Below are 18234 nucleotides of genomic sequence, written 5' to 3'. Positions count from 1 at the left end.
ATATTTCGATACGTGTTTGACACTTTCGGATACTCTCCCACATTCGGTTAATACACGTTGAAAAATCCGACACCTAGTTAACTTTTCTGATACTCTTCGACACTTGAGTTGGAATTTTGACATGCGAATTTCGAATATGTGATTCCGATACATGACACTCTTCGACATTCGGTTAATACACGTTGAAAAATCCGACACTTAGTTAATTTTCCCGACACTCTTCGACACTCGAGTTGGAATTTTGACATGCGAATTTCGAATATGTGATTCCGATACACGAGGTCAATTTAAAAATTTCAATAAATAATGAGTTAAAATGTATGTATGTGAAAAATAGAAAAATAATAATAAAAATAATAAATGGAGAAAGAAGAAAAACCTAGTATTTTCTTCTTTTCTGATTCTCACTTCTCGTAATGCACAATTCACCCATAATTTTTTTTCTCTCCTCTCCTTATAAGTCTAACACACGAGTTCAGAATGTGAATTGTTTTTTTTTTTTTTTTTTTTTTGAGTTTTATGGATTATTGGAAGTGAGTTAAATTTGTCAAATTGAAACAATGAATGATTTTAATAAATGATGGATTAATATTTTTAGTGTAAATTCATTCTAAGCTTTTTTATTATTTATTTATTTGTAAGTTTGAATTAAATTAATTAGATTGAAATAATCATAAAAATAATAATTTATTATGTATACATAAAAATATAAATTTAATATATAATGTGTTTCAACATTTTGAAATTTTCTATTTTTTGAGAAATGACGTATCAGTGTATTATGTTGTGTCGCGTCGCGTGTCACGTGTCAATATCATTGCTACTTAGTATATACTTATATTAACAGATATGTCAAGAAGCTGTCAATGTGTTAGATTCTATTATCCCCCACTAACAATCACATCGTATCATATGATCAAAACATTGCTTCTTGAGACATGAAAGAATCGCCGTACAAAAGGACACTGAGATGAGATGGTTGCTATACAAAGTGTTAAACAAGGGGATTTCAAATAAAAACCATTCACTCATCTGGTAAAACCCACGTATACGATTGAAATTTATGATCCATTTTCTATGAATTCTCTAACCAAGTCTAGAGAAGTCTAGACACGCGTAGGAAGCAAGTCTGCTTGAAGATATTAAAGAAAGAAAATTATTTTAGTCAACATTTGTGGTCAGCTAAGTAACACCACGGTTGAGAAAGGTACACGCTGCTGTAAAGAACCGAGAAAATGGATTAAGTCGGTTGAGAAGGCCTCTATAGTATATACTATATATAGGAGTGGTTGTCACTCTTGGGTGGTGCGTTGGGCGCATGTTCTAAAGTGTATATTATCTTAGCTCCCTCATCATTTCAACTACCCCATGTGAACTCCACATAAAAATTACGAAACTATATTTTAATCTCCCATAACTTACTATCCCTTAAAACTCATTTATATACCTTGCCCCTTGTTCATTTCTACGTCAACTATACCATACATACATACATTTGTACACATTAAAACACATACTGTCATAGATATCAAAATCAACCTTCCGTGCAATTTAAATTTCAACATATACACATGTCGGGGAAAATCATAAACCTGATTCCAACGTCAATGGTCATTTTTAATTTTTGACCGCTGCTGTTAGTGACGACCTCATTTTTGCTTCTTCAGCTATGCGCATATCAATTTCGCTATGCCGGTTTCCAAGTAGAAAGGGCGCATATAAACCGTCCCTTCCATCCTAGCAACAGCCACTTGTGGACTTCGTCTACGAGGAACTCTTTGTGGTAGCTTGAAACGATCTGCTTGATCGCGAACCGAACTACATTCCTGCCTAAGGGCACCTGCACAAACCCGGCCCTCATGTTGCGGGATTGCCACTGCTTGTACGTCTCCGGTCTCTCCACTCTCTCCCATCCCTCACAGGCTATCGAATTCAATGCCTCCCTCCCGAACATATCCTTCTCGATCAGCATCCTCTCCTGGCTTTCGCGGGGTATTACACTGTCAAGCATGTTGAATAGAGAAGAGAAGTGATGCAGAGCCTCCCGAAACCGGGTGACGAAGAACGGGGCATTGTGGGTCCCGTTGATAACACCGTGGATGAAGAGATCCGGCTGGGCCCTTCTTATCAGGTTGAGGACGATGTCTCGCGAACTTTCTTCCGTGATGGTCTCGTCGAACAAGTTCTTGAACCGGTACATACAGTTGACTATAGTCACTTCGTCCCTATCGATCTTGAGTTCTTCTAGTTTAATTAACTCCCACCTCGTTGCAATGGCGTTGTACTCAAACGGCACATTGAAACTTTCAGCGTAATTTGCCAAGCGCCGACCTGTTTCCTCGACTCTTTCTGCGGGCCTGAATCCGGGTTGAGGTAAGTCTATGCCGGTGATCCGGAGCTTCGTTGGACAAGGTCTCCGGGAAAGGTGCTGAATCAGAGTGGGCCATTGGAATCCATAAAGAATGCCGAAATCGATGACGTGAATACTCATCTTATCAGCCACTGTATCCAATATCGTCTTGTTCGAGACGAAATTAGAAGTTCTTTGGAATGGACAAGCTGCAAGGTACAGCTGGTACGCATTCAGCATATCAGCGGCGGTTGTTTTCTTATTGACGAGGCCTCTATATATCTGGCTGCCTGTGCCGGCCAACCGTGCCTCAAGACCATCGGCGAAGTAGTGAGCAAGTCTCTGGGTCCCATTGCCAAAAGGCGAGGCGTGTTTCCTGATCGCATTCAGCAGGGCGTTCGTGCTGCTATGATCATTTGATGCCACAGCTTGTGCACATCGCATGAGGAGTGTCCTCACATCGACTACCTCCACTTTCCCTCTTTTCTTCTTGCCACGACCTCTGCCCCCTTTGGGCTCTTGGATCTTGTATTCAATTTTGTTCACTCCGTTCTTCAACGATGCACGGAGACTCAAAAGACGCGCCAGGCCCTCCCCTTGGCTGCTACTAAGTAGAACAACGTCGAAAGTCTCTGAGCGAAGTATGGATTCTTCATGAACAAAAGCCTGCTTGCTACTTCTCTCTTCCATGTTTCCTTCCTCCCAATGGAGACTCTCTTTTCTCTTCAATGCACCGAGGCGGTCTGCTTTGTCAATCTCTTCCGGATATAGAAGTTTGGTAGTTGCTTGATTGGGAAGAAACTTGCTGGATTCCTCAACCCCCATCCTAAACTGCCGAACGAATTGGCTCTCCCTACACAAGTCAAGCATCTCCGAATTACCCGCTCGATTAGGTTGAAACGCGGCTGGACTGATATCTCTTTCAAAACTCGATGTACCATAAGTGCAAGGATTTTGAACCCAACCATTATCGGCAAAGTATCCATTTTTCCTACTGCCGTTAGTGCTAGTATATCTAGTGTTGTTCAAGAAACTGTCATTTGAGTGTTTATCCATGTAGGTGATGCAATTCGCATGACTTGGCTCAGGTGAAGGTGGGTACTTTTTGCCAAGGACCTCATAAAAGGATTTTTCAGCTGACAATAGATCCAAAGAATCTTGAAGCATGTAAGTCTTCTCTTCTATGTCTTCTTCCATAAGTATGCGACTTATGTATTCGAAGACTGCATCGGAAAATTCTGTCTCTTCGGTGTATGGTGCATCGCGACAATCATTTGAAAATGGGGCAACATCAACCAAATGATGCATCTCTCCACATCTGTCAGGTGCGCTTTGAAAAGTCGGTCTAGAAGCTAAACAATGATCTACAACAGCAGAGATCGACTGATCATCTGGGCGGAGCCCATTAGAAGGATACAAGGCTCCCATCAGCGGATCCATCACAGCGTTCTCACTCTGATGCTATTAAAGCATGAAAACACCAGCTTCACTGCAATAGATTGCTTATCTTGGCGCAAAGTTTGTGGTTTTGTTGCTCCCAACTAAAAATTATATTTTCGGCTAGCTGACTTATCCCTGTTGTAATCTCAGACTCAGATTGCCAACGCAAACCGTAAAAGAATCAATCTGCACAAGTTCTGATATTTCCAATAACATTTCAAAAAGGCAATGGTTTCTTGATGCCGATAACTGTTGTCAGTGACAAGTAGATCAAGTCACCAAACCAACCATAATTTGCAGATACCCTTTTACTGCGTGCATATAAAATTGCGAAACTCACATGTCCTCTACGAGAGTCGATGACTTCAATCCACCTAATCCCTGCTAATAGTTTTCTTTGCATCGAGTTTTGACAGGAAGATCGAAAGCATACCTTAAGGATATCCTGGTTCTAGAGAGAGAGAGAGAGAGAGAGAGAGAGAGAGAGAGAGAGAGAGAGAGAGAGAGAGAGAGATGAGGCAGCAGAAGCCAAGCCCAGTCTTCATGCGCCCGAGAGTAGCAGCAAACTGTTGGCACCACCCAAAGACAATTAGTGAAAGACCACAAACTTTCTTCATATGCTGCTACCATGTCAAGCGTGGTAAATTTAATAATGTGATGGAATCTGTCACACTAAAATATTATGTGTGTTGGTTACTATGCATGTGCTAAGACCGGAAAGCACATGAACAAAGTCATTGTTTTCGTTTCATAGTCTGGTCAGATAATATTTATAATGGATCGTGCATCCTCATTGAAGAGATCAATGTCGAAATAAACAAGGTACCCCACTCAGTCAATCTCATGCAAAAAGATTTCACTCCATGTGCTCTTCATCGACGGCATGATCTGGATACGAGGTACAAGGTAATGAGTTAATTTGCACCCGGTGGATGCAGAGCGATGACTTCGAGATTTGTCATTTTTATCTTGTTCTCTCTGAAAAGGGCTAGTAAGAACACCTAGAGGGGTGAATAGGTATTTAAAAGAATTTTTTGCGAAAACGTTTATAAATATCTATTCTTTCGATCTGGAATCTACAAAATAATGGACTAAAGCAAGTTCAGCAATTAAATAAATTTAAGAATGAATAAAAGAGTTTAGGGAAGAGAATAGAAACACAAAGTCTATAGTAGTTTGGCTTAGATTGAGCCTACATCTACTCTCCCACACTGATAGCCTACTGGCTGGATTTCATTATGAAGCAAAAGAGATTTTACAGTCTCACGTTCTTGACTTTACAGTGTAGAAACTCTACTACACTCTTCCAAAGTCTCACATGTTTGCTCTCTCTTTTGAATACAAATTAAGCTCAACAAATGAAATAGCAAAGAATTGGGAAGCTTCAAACTTTGAAAATTTTCTTTCACGTACTCTCTCGAACAACTTGAGGGTTTGCCTTAAATACTCCTTTATACCTTCACGACCGATGCACTTTCCAAAGGAATTCTTTTAATTTACCTGTTGGACAAAATCAATTAAGGAGATCTCGAGTCGTTTGAAGATCGAGATAAAAGCCCGTCAATCCTGCTCGCCCATACAATCAGGATCTTGGTTTCCATAAGTAAAACCTTACAAGTATTTTCGCCTTTTAAAACATTTGATTATCCGAATTGATTCCAATAAAGATAATTGATCATAAGGTGCTATATCCAGCAATAAGGACTTCCAAAACCATACGAATCGAATCCTTGAAGATAATCCTGCATCTGAATAAGTCTTCATTCTTCGGTCTGAAAACTGTCAGTGATGGCAGACTTTGAGATTAAAGTCTAGCAGTCTTAAGACTTTGACAGTAGAGTCTGGAGTTCTTTAGATTATAGTACTTGAGTCTGCAAGTCTTCAAACTAGATTTTTGGAAATGTTTTGTCAGCTTCAAAACAATAAATGAGTTTTCTCTAACACTCTCCATATGATTGCACCTGCCAAAAAGAGCTCAGACACCATGGTATGTCTAAAAAATTGATCCTGACTTACAGGAGCATATCATAAGTCGCAATTTTTCGGATCCAGTTGTAACTTTCAATAAGTCTTGTTATCCACTTGTATAGTAAATCTCTCAAAAAATGGCAAAATCTCCAGATAAAATTCCCATTACCTATTGCAGACATGCTTAATCAAGGTAAGAACGCAATATACCAAATGTAAAATCACGTAACTCCACAATCCTTTAGGCCAGTGGAGCACTTTTTGAGGTCTAATACAGGCTGTGAGGGTGGAGACACAAAATCATCCAGAGGAATTACCTTGTCCTGAGAAAACAACAAAGGAGAGGTAAACGAAAAGGTTGTTTTAGGGACGGAGGTGCTGGATCACTTAGCTTGTGAAAAGTGGGAAGCGCAAAGAGATCGGAGACTAGTTCAAGATCCTCATTTATGCGGCAAGCCTTGCACCGAAAAAGTTTGAGGTCTGCAATTGATAGAGTTGTTCGAGGATTTCATAATAGATCAATCAATTGGTAAATCGGTGCTACAGGGATGGACCGAATTCGGGGTGCGCTCATTTCCACTTTGCAAATCGAGAAGGGATTTTTTTTTCCAAAAAAAAAAAAAAAGATTTGGCCAGTCAATGTGATGTTAGGCCTTTTTTTGACACTAACATGGCCAATGTATGCTCTTATTTGAAATAAGATCTATTTTGAATTATTTTTTTGAGAAAATGATGATACTTCATGTCTTTATTTGAATTTAAAAAAAAAAAAATGCAAAAAAATTGAGGGAGAACCCATCAAGATTACATTTAAAAGGTCGAACAAGAAAACCAAAAAGAGTTGTACTTTCTAGACTCTCTCGGGCTCGTGAATTCAATTCCACCGGCAAAAGAACGCTTCAAATGCCATAATTTTGCCCAAAGGGACACTTAAGTGCCATAACTCACGAAAGGTACACTTAAGTGCCACATTCGAAGAAAAACGGATCACTTGAGTGCTACTCCGGCCAAAGTCGGCTAAAATGCCGACGTGGCATTTTTCTGAAGCGAGCCCAAAACGACGCCGTTTTGCACGCCGACGTGGCCAAATAATGCAAAAACGGCGACGTTTTTGGCTGGCGTGGTAAAAAAAAAAAAAAAAAAAAAAATTTATTTAAAATATTTGAAAATAATAATTTTAAAATTAAATTTAGTTAGAATAATAAAAAATAATGATTAAAGAACTAAAAAAATAAAAAAATAAAAAAGAGGGAACGGGGGAGGCGATTGAGGATCGCCCTTAGCCGCCGCCGCCACCGCCCCGCCGCCGCTAGGAAGGGCTGGCGACGGCGGGGGGAGGGTTGGCGGGGGTCGCTAGGCCCTGGCTAGGGGTCGGTGACCCCGGCCGACCGGTGGCGAGGGCTCACAAGCCCTCGCCTAGATCCGGCGAGGGTCGGCGGCCCTCGCCCGGCCGGCCAAGGGCCACCGCCCGCTAGGGTCTCACCGGATTTGGGTGAGGGTAGCAACCCTCCCTAGATTTGTGGCCGGTGGTGAGGGCTCGCGGCCCTCGCTGGATTTGGGCGAGGGGCCGCGGCCCTCACCCCGATGCGGGGCAAGGGCTCGCGAGCCCTCGTCGTCGGTTGGCCGGGGTCGCCGGCCCTTGGCCGAGGCCCGCAACCCCGGCCGACCCTCCCCGCCGTCGCCGACCCTTCCGGCGGCGGGTCGGCGGGGCGAGGGCCGGCCGATCCCTCAACCGCCTCCCCTTTCATTTTTTTTTTTTTAAATTTTATAAATTTTTTAATATTTCAACTAAATTTAATTTTAAAATTATTATTTTTAATATTTTAACTAAATTTAATTTTAAAATTATAATTTTTAAATATTTTAACTAAATTTAATTTTTAATTTAATTTAATTAATTTTTTAATTATTTTTTTACCATGTCGAGTTCAAACGACGCCGTTTTTGCATTATTTAGCTACGTCGGCGTACAAAACGGCGTCGTTTTAGGCTCGGTTCACCAGAAAAATGCCACGTCGACGTTTTGGCCAGACTTTGGCCGGATTGGCACTCAAGTGATCCATTTTACTCCGATTTTGACACTTAAATGTACCTTTCGAAAGTCATGGCACTTAAGTGTCCCTTTGTGCAAAGTTAAGGCACTCTAGAGGTCCGCACGTCCAATTCCACCACATAATATGTAGTCCTAGGGGTCTATTTCAAATTAATTAATTGAGTAAATATATTCTTAATTGTATAGGTTATATATAAAAGGATTAATATCACAAAAAATCCAAAATTGGTACATCTATGGAAAATTTATCCAAACTAATTTTTTTACCACAGAAAACTCCAAACTGGTACTGATAAATTTACCAAAAAGAGTTTTTTTTTTTCATAAAAAAATCATAAATTGATACATTTGTAACAAATTTACTTTCTATTAATTTTTGTTAAATTGGATTAATACTATGAAAAATCACAAACTAATTTTCGTATAACAAATGAGTGGTAAAACCTCAAACTAGTATATTTGTTAACTAACACGTGTTGTTAAACTTAGCAATTAGATGGTAAATTTTAACATAAATTAATTGATGATAAATTTGTCACATGTATAGCAATTTAGAATTTTTGATGGTAAAAAAATTAATTTGGAGTAAATTTGTTGTAATTATATTAATTTAAGATTTTTTCGTGATATTAATCATAAATGAAAAAAAATTGGTTGGTCGATTCATACTTTTGATCAAGTTATATGTGCATTTTATTCACATATAGGTGGCCTTTCCATCACTATGAGGTCCATTCCATAACGTTAGCCTCTAGGCATTCTTTTGATCAAGTTATTCACTCATTGCGTGTAGTCTAATCTATAGATTAGAATCTTGTGGGACAATTTTCAAAACGATGCACAATGATGGGCAAATCAAGAACTCAAAATGTTGTCATCAACAAAAATAATGATGGAGGATGGCAACCCCACATCAGGCCCGATGAAATCTTATTGATAAAATCGTAATTTAATATTTACATGCTGTGAAATCCTCCATTAGATGCGATTAGGGTTGTTAAATGTGTGGTTGGGTTTGTTGGAGAACCATTTCCAAATGATTTTGATGATTTCCTAACTATTATGAATATAATATTTACTATGGTAAATGCGGATCTTCATGACAAGTATCAAATATTATGTGATGATCATGGTGTGATCTAGGTAATGAAAGATTACGAAATGTCTCGATATGATATTTCTATAAACATTACCAACTGACCTAAAGATAAGCTAATGTCGATGTTTGTATTCAAGGTTGTACACATTAGGTAGCTAGCACTATGGCAACAATGCTCATTTGGGTTCCCATCATGGAAGTGGATAGGTGCATCAATAGAATCTAGGTGATAATAGTTGTGACGACCTAGATTCGGGGTAGTACGGAGGGATGGGTTAAGATAGCCTTGGTAGTACGCAAGTGAGGCCAATGACATGTCTACCATCCCACATCGCTTAGGGGGGAATCCTGGGCTAGTTTATAAAGGCTTGGGTTACTTTAATTTGTATAACACGTTTTACATATGCTTCCGTTGCGCTGAAAACAAAGCCGTGAGGGAGGAGGTTGATGCGTGCATGCCTCCAAAGCAGACAATATTATGGCTTGGGAGAGGGAAGGCTTGCGGGATGGCCCTCTGCCCCTATATAACACGTTTTAAAGCGGTGAGAACTTAGTGTCTAAAGCGGACAATATTATACAGTGGGACCCGGGTCGTTACAAATGGTATCAGAGCTGACTCATAATCGCATGTGGGGGCCACAATGAGGATGCTGTGCCTTAAGGGGGGAGAATGTGACGACCCAGACCCGGGGCAGTATGGAGGAATGGGTTGAGATCGCCTTGGCAGTACACGGGTGAGGCCAAGGACATGTCTCCCATCCCATATCGCTTAGGGGGGGGGGAGTCCTGGGCTAGTTTATAAAGGCTTAGGTCCCTTTAATCTGTATAACGCGTTTCACGTACACTTCCGTTACGCTGAAAACAAAGCCGTGAGGGAGGAGGTTGCTGCGTACATGCCTCCAAAGTGGACAATATTATGGATTGGGAGAGGGAAGGCCTGCGGGATGGCCCTCTGCCCCTGCATAACGCGTTTTAAAGCCGTGAGCACTTAGTGTCCAAAGCAGACAATATTATACAGTGGGACCCGGGTCGTTACAATAGTAACCAATAAACTAGACTACTTGACATGTTTGTCAGAAGATTTAGCGAAGGGACAACAACAAAAGCTATTTTAAGGAAGTTTACGAATGTTCAAGAAAAGGACTGTATGGATAGCTCTATCTTTGGATAGTAGTATCGGCGGTAACTTCAACGAATTTTTTCTTCTTTAATTTACCTCCAACGAATATATTGAAGATGAGCATAAAAGAAAAGATCCCTGAAGCCAAAGGAGAGACACGTGCAATACAAAAGACCGAAAATCTGCTATACGTCATCTCTCTAGCTAAACGCTCTCTTTCGACTATTTTTGTGAGTGTTGTATTCTTGTTATTTGAGTAATTGTGCTTAAGATTAAGTGTACCAGAGTAAAAGTAGCACCTGGAATCTAATAGTGTAATCAATTGTGTAAAAGTATCAGTGCTTGTCAATTGTAACTTTATAAGGAGATCATTAGTGTATCCAGCCAAACTTGTGACTATTAGTTTGAGAGTGGATGTAGGCTTGGGGATAAAGCCAAATCACCATACATTTTTGTGCGCTACTATTTTTCTCTCTTATTACTTCCACAAGCACACAAAATGCATACAAGCTTTAAAACATCATCTTGACGTAATGTTTACTTAGTTTCAACTATTTTCCACAAGAGATGGTTAAGAATTCCATAACAACCTACTCACCCCCTTTAAGTTGTATTTGTTTGCCCCCAATAAGGTCGGGCCAATTTTCCATGCAATATAAATGTTATGATTTCTACTCGACCGAACTCATATTATCAAAAAACATTAATATTTAATCCAATTTGAGAAAACCTATACCCATATATTTAACCTACTTTAGGCTCTTCACGTATATATGCTACATGGATAAAAAAATTTCACATCAAATTGAAAAAATAAATTTCAACAAGAAAAAAATAAAAAAAAAATAAAAAAGTAAAAACCCTATCCATTGAAATACTTATAAAGAGTTATTGATAAGAGAAAGATCGATAAGCTAACCATTGACACGAAAATAACATTTGCTTATAAGAACTCTTTTAACATGCAACAATGTGTTCTCAAAACATTTAGGGGTGGAGTACGTATTGCATTAAAACAGTATTGATATTCGAGACTCGTAAAATAAAAAACTTCCTAGCTTCCAACAAATCTTAAAACTCATTTTTATATCTAGTACCTTTTTCTAGAGAATATGGATGAGTATGGTTCCGAGATAAAATTTGAAACCAAAGAATTGGACTAGTAGGAACATGTCCCATTTCAGGTTACAAAAATTGGAGAACTTATTTTGACTAGTAGGTTCCAAGTTCAAGGTAAGTGGAACTTGGAATTTGAACCCTAGAATAAGTATTTGTGTTTTTCTTGGTTTATGTTTTTACGCGATTCTGCCGTATTTCATGGCATTTGATGATGAGTAAATAATCTAGAACCATTAGTTTAAACTTTCAATTTATAATTGAGATTTTTATTTTGTTAATGTTTCATATTCTTTGTATGTCTAAATATAAGTCACGATTAGTGGATTAATAGTAAGTGGTGGTTATTAAAGAGGATGATTCACTGTAATGATTTGATTAATGATATAGATGGAACCTACGTATATATTGGAATTAGACTTGTTAAATGGGTGGGCTGGGTTGGGTTATAAATGGTCCGACCTAAATTGACTTAATAACTCGTTTATGACCTATTTATGTTTAATGTAATTTTTTTTTTCTATACTAGACCCAATTCATACCTAACCCGATTTATATTGCTAAAACACTTACATATTTAACCCAATTTAGGAAAACTTATTCTTATATTTAAAAAAATTTATATTGCTAAAATACATCCAAGATGATTTAAAAAAAATGGCATTGTTAAAATACTTTCATTCAATACAAATCTATTGGACAATTTTTATAATTTTTTTTAAAAGTCGAGGATCCATTTTTTATTGAAAAATGTTTTTTAGGAAGTCGGTTTCTAGGAAAATAACAATATTTTATGGTATTTGCTAGAAATTTGAAATTTGATTTGATTTCCCACCATTTAGTATGAAAAATCTAATCTAATTTTCTTCCGTGCATTCCTTTTAATAATTTGTATTTTATATTTTATAAAAATCAAATTTTCAATTATTTCTATTTTAAAAAAAAATAGAATTTTAATTACTTTTTATTTTTTTTCCTTCTTTTTCCTTCTTTTTCCTTCTTCTTTGGTTGGTCACTAGCCACGGCGATGGCTAGTGAGGCTTGAGCTCGCTGGCCTTTAGCGAGGTGGAGCCTCGCCAGACATTGGCGAGGTCTTAATCTCGCCAAATCGACGAGCTTGAGTCTTGCCAAATTGGTGAGGCTTGGCCCTCATCAGACGTCGGCAAGGTCTTGGCCAAGCTCGAGCTTGCTTGGGGCTGGTGAGCTTGAGTCTCACTAGATCAACAAGCTAGATCCTTGCTAGATGTTGGTAGGGTCTTGGCCTTGCTAGGGCCAAACCTTAGCAAGCTCGAGCTTCGCTGGCCTCTAGCAAACTCGTCCCTTGCATGGTCGGTTGTTGTCGTGATTGTGGCTAGCCATCGACCTAAAAAGATGGAAGCGGTAAGAAGAAAGAAAAAAAAAGGAAATAAAAAAAAAAAAAAATTATTTCGATATTTTAAAAATATTTTTATAAAGCTGAAAAGGGGGAGAGAGAGTGTGTGGGTGTGACCTTAGTGGGTTGAAAATGAGTTTTAAACTCAACCCATTTAGGCTCATTTGAAGAAGGCTTTAACCTTTTTAACCCATTTAAAGAAAGCTCTTCAAAATCAAATGACCTAAATGGATCATATATGAGTTTAAAACTCATTTTGATAGGACTACCTAGAATTTGTGATTTGATAGGTTTCGAGATTTAGGATACATGTAGAGTAGATTGCAAGTTCCACAAAATGAGGAAACTGATTCAATTAGTAAGTTCTAAGTTTTAGGTGGAACCTATACGGAATTCGGAATTGCTCACATTTATTAGAGAATACAGTCATTGAGGATTGGTACACCTTAAGGTAATAGTCCATTCCAAGAACTATCAATCAACTAGACTTCCTCAAGCAAAGTTACTTGTCCAATACCATCGTTTGCCTTATTGCTCATTGGTATTTCCTCCGTCTTAGCTCAGGCTACATGTACATATACATATAGCCAAAAGTAACATCTCAGGACTATCCCCGTTTCAGTAAATTTTAGTATTTCAACTCTTGTAGAGGTTTCGACCAAACATGTACGTTAGCTTATTTTCTAAAACTATCTTATGGAATTCTTGTAGTACTATCGTACTTAAACTCTTTCATTTGCCCTTTGTCTGAAACCCGTCTTTTTCCCCGTACGTTGCCTAATATCTTTGTTGACACCTATTTTTAAACAAAAACCTAAAAAATAATAAAAATAAAACAACAAAAAAGAGAGAAACAAAATAGCGCTTAGGGGTCGGGTTGGGCCAGATTCGGCCTTGGCTCGGCTCACCGCTTGCCTCTCTTTCCCATGCGTGGCCCAAGCCATCTCCCTTTGGCCTAGCTCACATCCCGACTTGTCTTCTTCCTGGTTTCTTCAGTAGGGGTGTGCAACCGGACTAGTAAACCCGGTTCCCAAACCGGCCCACCCAAAAAATAGGGTTGGGAACCGATTTCGGTTGAAATTGATTCCCAAAATTTAGAACCGGTTTGAATCGGTCCGGAAACCGGTTCCGAGGGATTACCCACTCGGGAACCGGATCGAATGGACCGGTTCGGGAATTGGATCTACCGGACCGGTTCGGTAACCGGTTTTTAAGCTAACCCAAAAGTCCAAAACCTTAATTTGTTCCCCTGTTTCTATCTTTACCTCTCGCAGACTTTGCAGACTTCTTCACAGTGTTTTCCTTCGTTGTGCCATCGCCAGATCCAGCTTGGCTCCCCATCGTGCTGCTTCCTCACCTGCATTCATCTGCTTCCTTGTTGTGCCATCGCCAGCTCCTCATTGTGCCATCGCGAGATCCAGCTCCCCATCGCGCTGCTTCCTCATTTGTGTTCATTTGCTTCCTCATCACGCCATCGCCAGCTCCCCATTGCGCCATCTCCAGATCCAGCTCCCCGTTGCGTTGCTTCCTCATATGCGTTCATCTACTTCCTCGTCGTGCCATTGCTAGCTCGCCCCCATCACTAAGCCCCTTGCTGGCAAGAAGCTCGGCAAGTGCGCCCTCAAGCTCGTCCGCAGAGGTAATGCCCCATCAAACCCTTATTCATTGTCTCGTGTTAACTTGCGTTCTTGCTCCCTTTCTTCTTTCTGTTGGTTGGCGAGTTGATGATGAGTTTTGGGTACGTTATTCATCGGATATATAGTGACTGATGGTCTCGGCTCTTTATGAAACCTATTCGATAAAACTTTAGTTGGAATTGGGTGCATCGAAATGCCAGTTCTCTTTGTTGATGAGTTAGATATTCACTGCGAATGGCAAGCACGAGGGGGCGGGGTGGGCTTAAATGGGTGTGCTGCATGTTTGTGGTTCGATTGAAATTTCTTTGGGCTGACTATTGGCATGTCCTTGTGGTTCTTCTTGATTGGCAGCTGCTGAAGACAAATGCTTGAAAAGAGGCGCGAAGGAGGTTGTTAAAAGCATCCAGCGTGGTCACAAAGGGTACGAATTTATCATTTTTTTTTTCTAGTTTGAGCATAAATGCTAGTTGATGCAAGGTCGAATGAAATCTTTGTAGTTGCTCGGAGCCACGTCTTTTGTTTTGCATAGCGTTGGCTGGGGAATGTTTAGGTTGTTGTTGAGCCCAAGAGATTTGATTTACTATGAAAACTAATCTTTTTTTGTAGAATCCTAATGTTATATAATTTGTTTTCAATTTTCAGTTAATGGATCAAGACAAAAACATATCAATAGAAGTGGAACGCGAGGCCGAAGAAGGAGAAGAAGATCAAGCGCATCAAGGACAAGGTTGAGGTCCCTAGGTCCACTCCTTGGCAATGGAATATTGAAGCCGTTTGTGTAAATCGTCGGTGGATTTTCGGTTAGGATTCACTTTGTATTTCGGTTTTAAGATTAGAAAAGTTCTATTTTCTTTGAGATCGATTGTTCTGCTGGTTTGAAAGCGTGCATGATGAAACCTAAGAACCTTTGGATAAGAATGAAAGTCATTAGCATTTCGCTTGACAGTATTTTTAATTGCTAGTCCTCGCGGTTTTTATGCAAAACATGGTGTGAGGTTGCTATACAGAAATTTTTATGCAAAATAGGTTTCAATATAAATATGGTTGACCCTGAAATCGGACCGGAAAAATATAGTGAGTCGGGTACATGTCCAATATAAACATGATTGGATATAGGGTCAAGGTCTTCGCGTGTGGAGCCTGCAGCAAAAGGAAAGGAAAAAACAGCAACGTCAGAGAGAAAAAAAAAGGGGAGAAAGAAGAAGAGAAAAACAGAGAGCAGCAGAGCATAGGGCAGAGGGAAAGAAAAAGGCAGCAGAGAGAGAAGGAAAGGGGAGAAGGAGAGGGACGTGTGAGAGGAAAAGGGCTGAAAAAAAAGGGGGAGATTGGGGGAAGGCAGAGAGAAATCGAGAGTGGAAAGCAAGAGGGAAGCTTGGCCGCGCTCGAGACCCGGCTTCCCGAAGTCCATATTTCCGGTAAGTCTTTTTCTTTTTTCTTTTTTTGTTTCCTGAGTTCAGCACCCCTTTGACCCGAGGATCTCGTCTCGACGACGCCAGGGCGGCCGGCCACGGTTCGATCCGTCTCGAATTCGCCCTGCTGGCCGCCGCCGTCGTCGAGCCGAGTAGGGCCCGTCACCCAAGCGCACTGGCGCGCTCCATGTTACTCTGTTCTTGAGCTCGCCGGATCGGGGGCTCGCAGTTCTTCCGTCCGCTCGAGTCCCGACCTCGGCGGTGCTGCGCGTCGTTGCCTCTGGACCCTGCTTGTTTGTCTATGTTTATCTCAGTCGCGTTTTGAGGTCCCGTCGAGTTATCGTTTGCCTCCGGCCCGGTCGGTGTTGTTCGATGAAATGTCTTTGTGATACCCATGCAAGTCACGTTCGTCTCCCTGAAATCGTAGATCCCTTCGTTCATATTCTGTTGGTTTTTATACGTTACTGTCGCTGTTCCTCGCTTCTTTCCTTCGTCACGGTCGCTTACGCGTACGTGGTGTGTTTTGTGTCCTCCGTTCCGGTGATGGACGGTGGCGGATCGCGACTCTCGCAAGGAGTGAGGGCGGACGGAGGTGTGAAGGAGGCGCTCGGGAGAGACGAAGGGGGCCGGCGGCGGCAATTCTCGGTCGAAGGTGTTGGTGCGGTGAAGGGGTCTTCGGGAAGAAGGAGCGTCGGGCGTGCAGAGAAAGCACGAAGAAGCAGAAGACCATAAGGCAAAAGAAAAATAAAAGGAAAAGAAAATAAAAGAAATAATAAAAAAAAGAGAGAAAAAGAGAGAAAGTGGCTTCGGGAATAGGAGTCACTGAAAAAGGGGGTGGGGGAGTGCAGTGAATAGGACAAAACAGGAAATGAAAAAAAAAAAAAAATTAAAAAAAAAAATAATAAATTTAAAAAAAAAAAAAAAAAAAAATCGAAAAAATAATATATTATTAAAAAAAAAAGAGAAATTAGAAAATTAAAAAAATTGAAAAATGTCAGGAAATTCAAAATTTCTTTTCAAAAATCTTACAAAAAAACTTTGTGAGCTATTTTCTCAAAAAAATGAAAGTTTCTTAACACTAAAGTTGTGCTAAGAAATTGAGTAAACTTTTAGGTTTCTACCTTAGGTTTCATTTGTTCTCAAAGATAATTGCCCTTGTTTGCACGCTTTTGCTATTTTGATCCATTTAGTCTAGTTAAGATTAATATTAACTTTTTCCTTAATGTTAAATATTTGCTCTTCCATGTTTTACCAAAAAAAAAAAAAAAAAAAAAACATTTGCTCTTCCACGCAATTTATTTAAACGCTTTCATTGGTTGCTAACTGTTATTTTAATTATTGTGCACTCGCAATGATCATTTCACGTGTTAGCAGATATGCCTAAAATTAATCCAAATTGCTTGACAATTTTTTTTTAAATGAACAAAATTAGGTACCGAAAGAGTTTTTAGCCGATCCTAATAGGTTAGTGGCGACTGATTTTTGCAAAATTCTTAAAAATACCTCAATGTCACGTGAGGTATAAAATATCTCAATGTCACGTGAGGTATGGGCCTGGGAGAGTCTACGCCTAAGGATGGGTCTGGTTCATCTTTTAGGCAATACCCCTAAACCTGTTCATCCCCCGAGAGGTAGGTTGCGACGATCTTCAACAGTTTTAAGCTCAAGTTCTTAGCATCCTTAGTACTGCTCATGAAGGGACAATGTTAAAGTTTACCCACCGTGAGGAGATGGGTGAGGAGTCCAATCTCGACCACAAGACCCAAATGGCTTCCATGAAAATGGAGCACGTTCCTGGAGGGAGGCTTGAGGCCTTTTTGTAATTTCCCAATCTAAAGGTTGATTAGGGTCAAACAGAGGAACCAAACTCCAACGCGACAACCAGAACATCATCACAACTATAGGAAAACATTGCACAATTCACATGAATCAAGACGGACATAATAAGCAAGAGACAGAGACAAGAAACTTTATAATTAACACCCATTCCTGTAATGAAGCAAGCCCAAAACAAGTTCAAACCCAAACCAGAATTCCATAAAATTAACAGAAACCATATGCATCGACACTTCCCGTAATTGCAGCAAAGAGTGGTTAGGATTTAGCAGAAGACGAGATTGCTATCAGCCAAACTGATTCTCAAACACACTTGACCCCGTTTTGGGTTAATCAGAGATGATGTGAATACGGCGGTGAATAATCCATGAACGAACGAAGAGATCACAGAAGCACATACATGACACATGGTGCTCACTGTTCATAGCTTGTGCTGATATACTTATGTTACCAACCTAATTAAATCAGGACTCGTGCCCCCCTCGAGGCCACAACTGTGAAGGAGCGACTGAGGAGCATGTAGACTATGACAGAAATCGGAACGCTCAAAAACAACATTACTCGTCGCAGGAGCGCAAAGCCAGTGACGCCGGAAACAGATGAGCACCAATTGTGAGCAAAAGGTCTGCTGTGCGACAGCGTGAGCGACGAGAACTTGGATTTGACTGTCCAGATACGGAACTGGAAGCAAGCTGCAATTTATTTGGGTTACGTCGTGCGTATTCGTAGCGGGCGACTGACGTGGGCTTTAGAAAAACATAGTTAAAATATTGGTTTATTTTGACCAAAAAAAAATCACTTATGACCTTTTCTTTCGAGTTCAATTTTTTTCTC

At 40.0% G+C, this 18234-nt stretch overlaps 1 protein-coding gene across 1 annotated transcript; it reads right to left on the bottom strand.

Annotated features, from left to right (window-relative positions):
- Positions 1 to 1583: 1583 nt before the first annotated feature.
- On the bottom strand, positions 1584 to 4203 carry LOC104426464 (scarecrow-like protein 9). Its single transcript, XM_010039526.2, has one exon. The coding sequence runs from the start codon at positions 3788 to 3790 to the stop codon at positions 1688 to 1690; it is 2103 nt and encodes a 700-aa protein (XP_010037828.2). The 5' UTR covers positions 3791 to 4203; the 3' UTR covers positions 1584 to 1687.
- Positions 4204 to 18234: the final 14031 nt, after the last annotated feature.

This window comes from Eucalyptus grandis, chromosome 9, assembly GCF_016545825.1.
Source record: "Eucalyptus grandis isolate ANBG69807.140 chromosome 9, ASM1654582v1, whole genome shotgun sequence".
Classification (NCBI taxonomy): Eukaryota; Viridiplantae; Streptophyta; class Magnoliopsida; order Myrtales; family Myrtaceae; genus Eucalyptus; species Eucalyptus grandis.
Note: the sequence above shows the minus strand (reverse complement) of the source record. Positions and strands in the feature narration are given on the sequence as shown.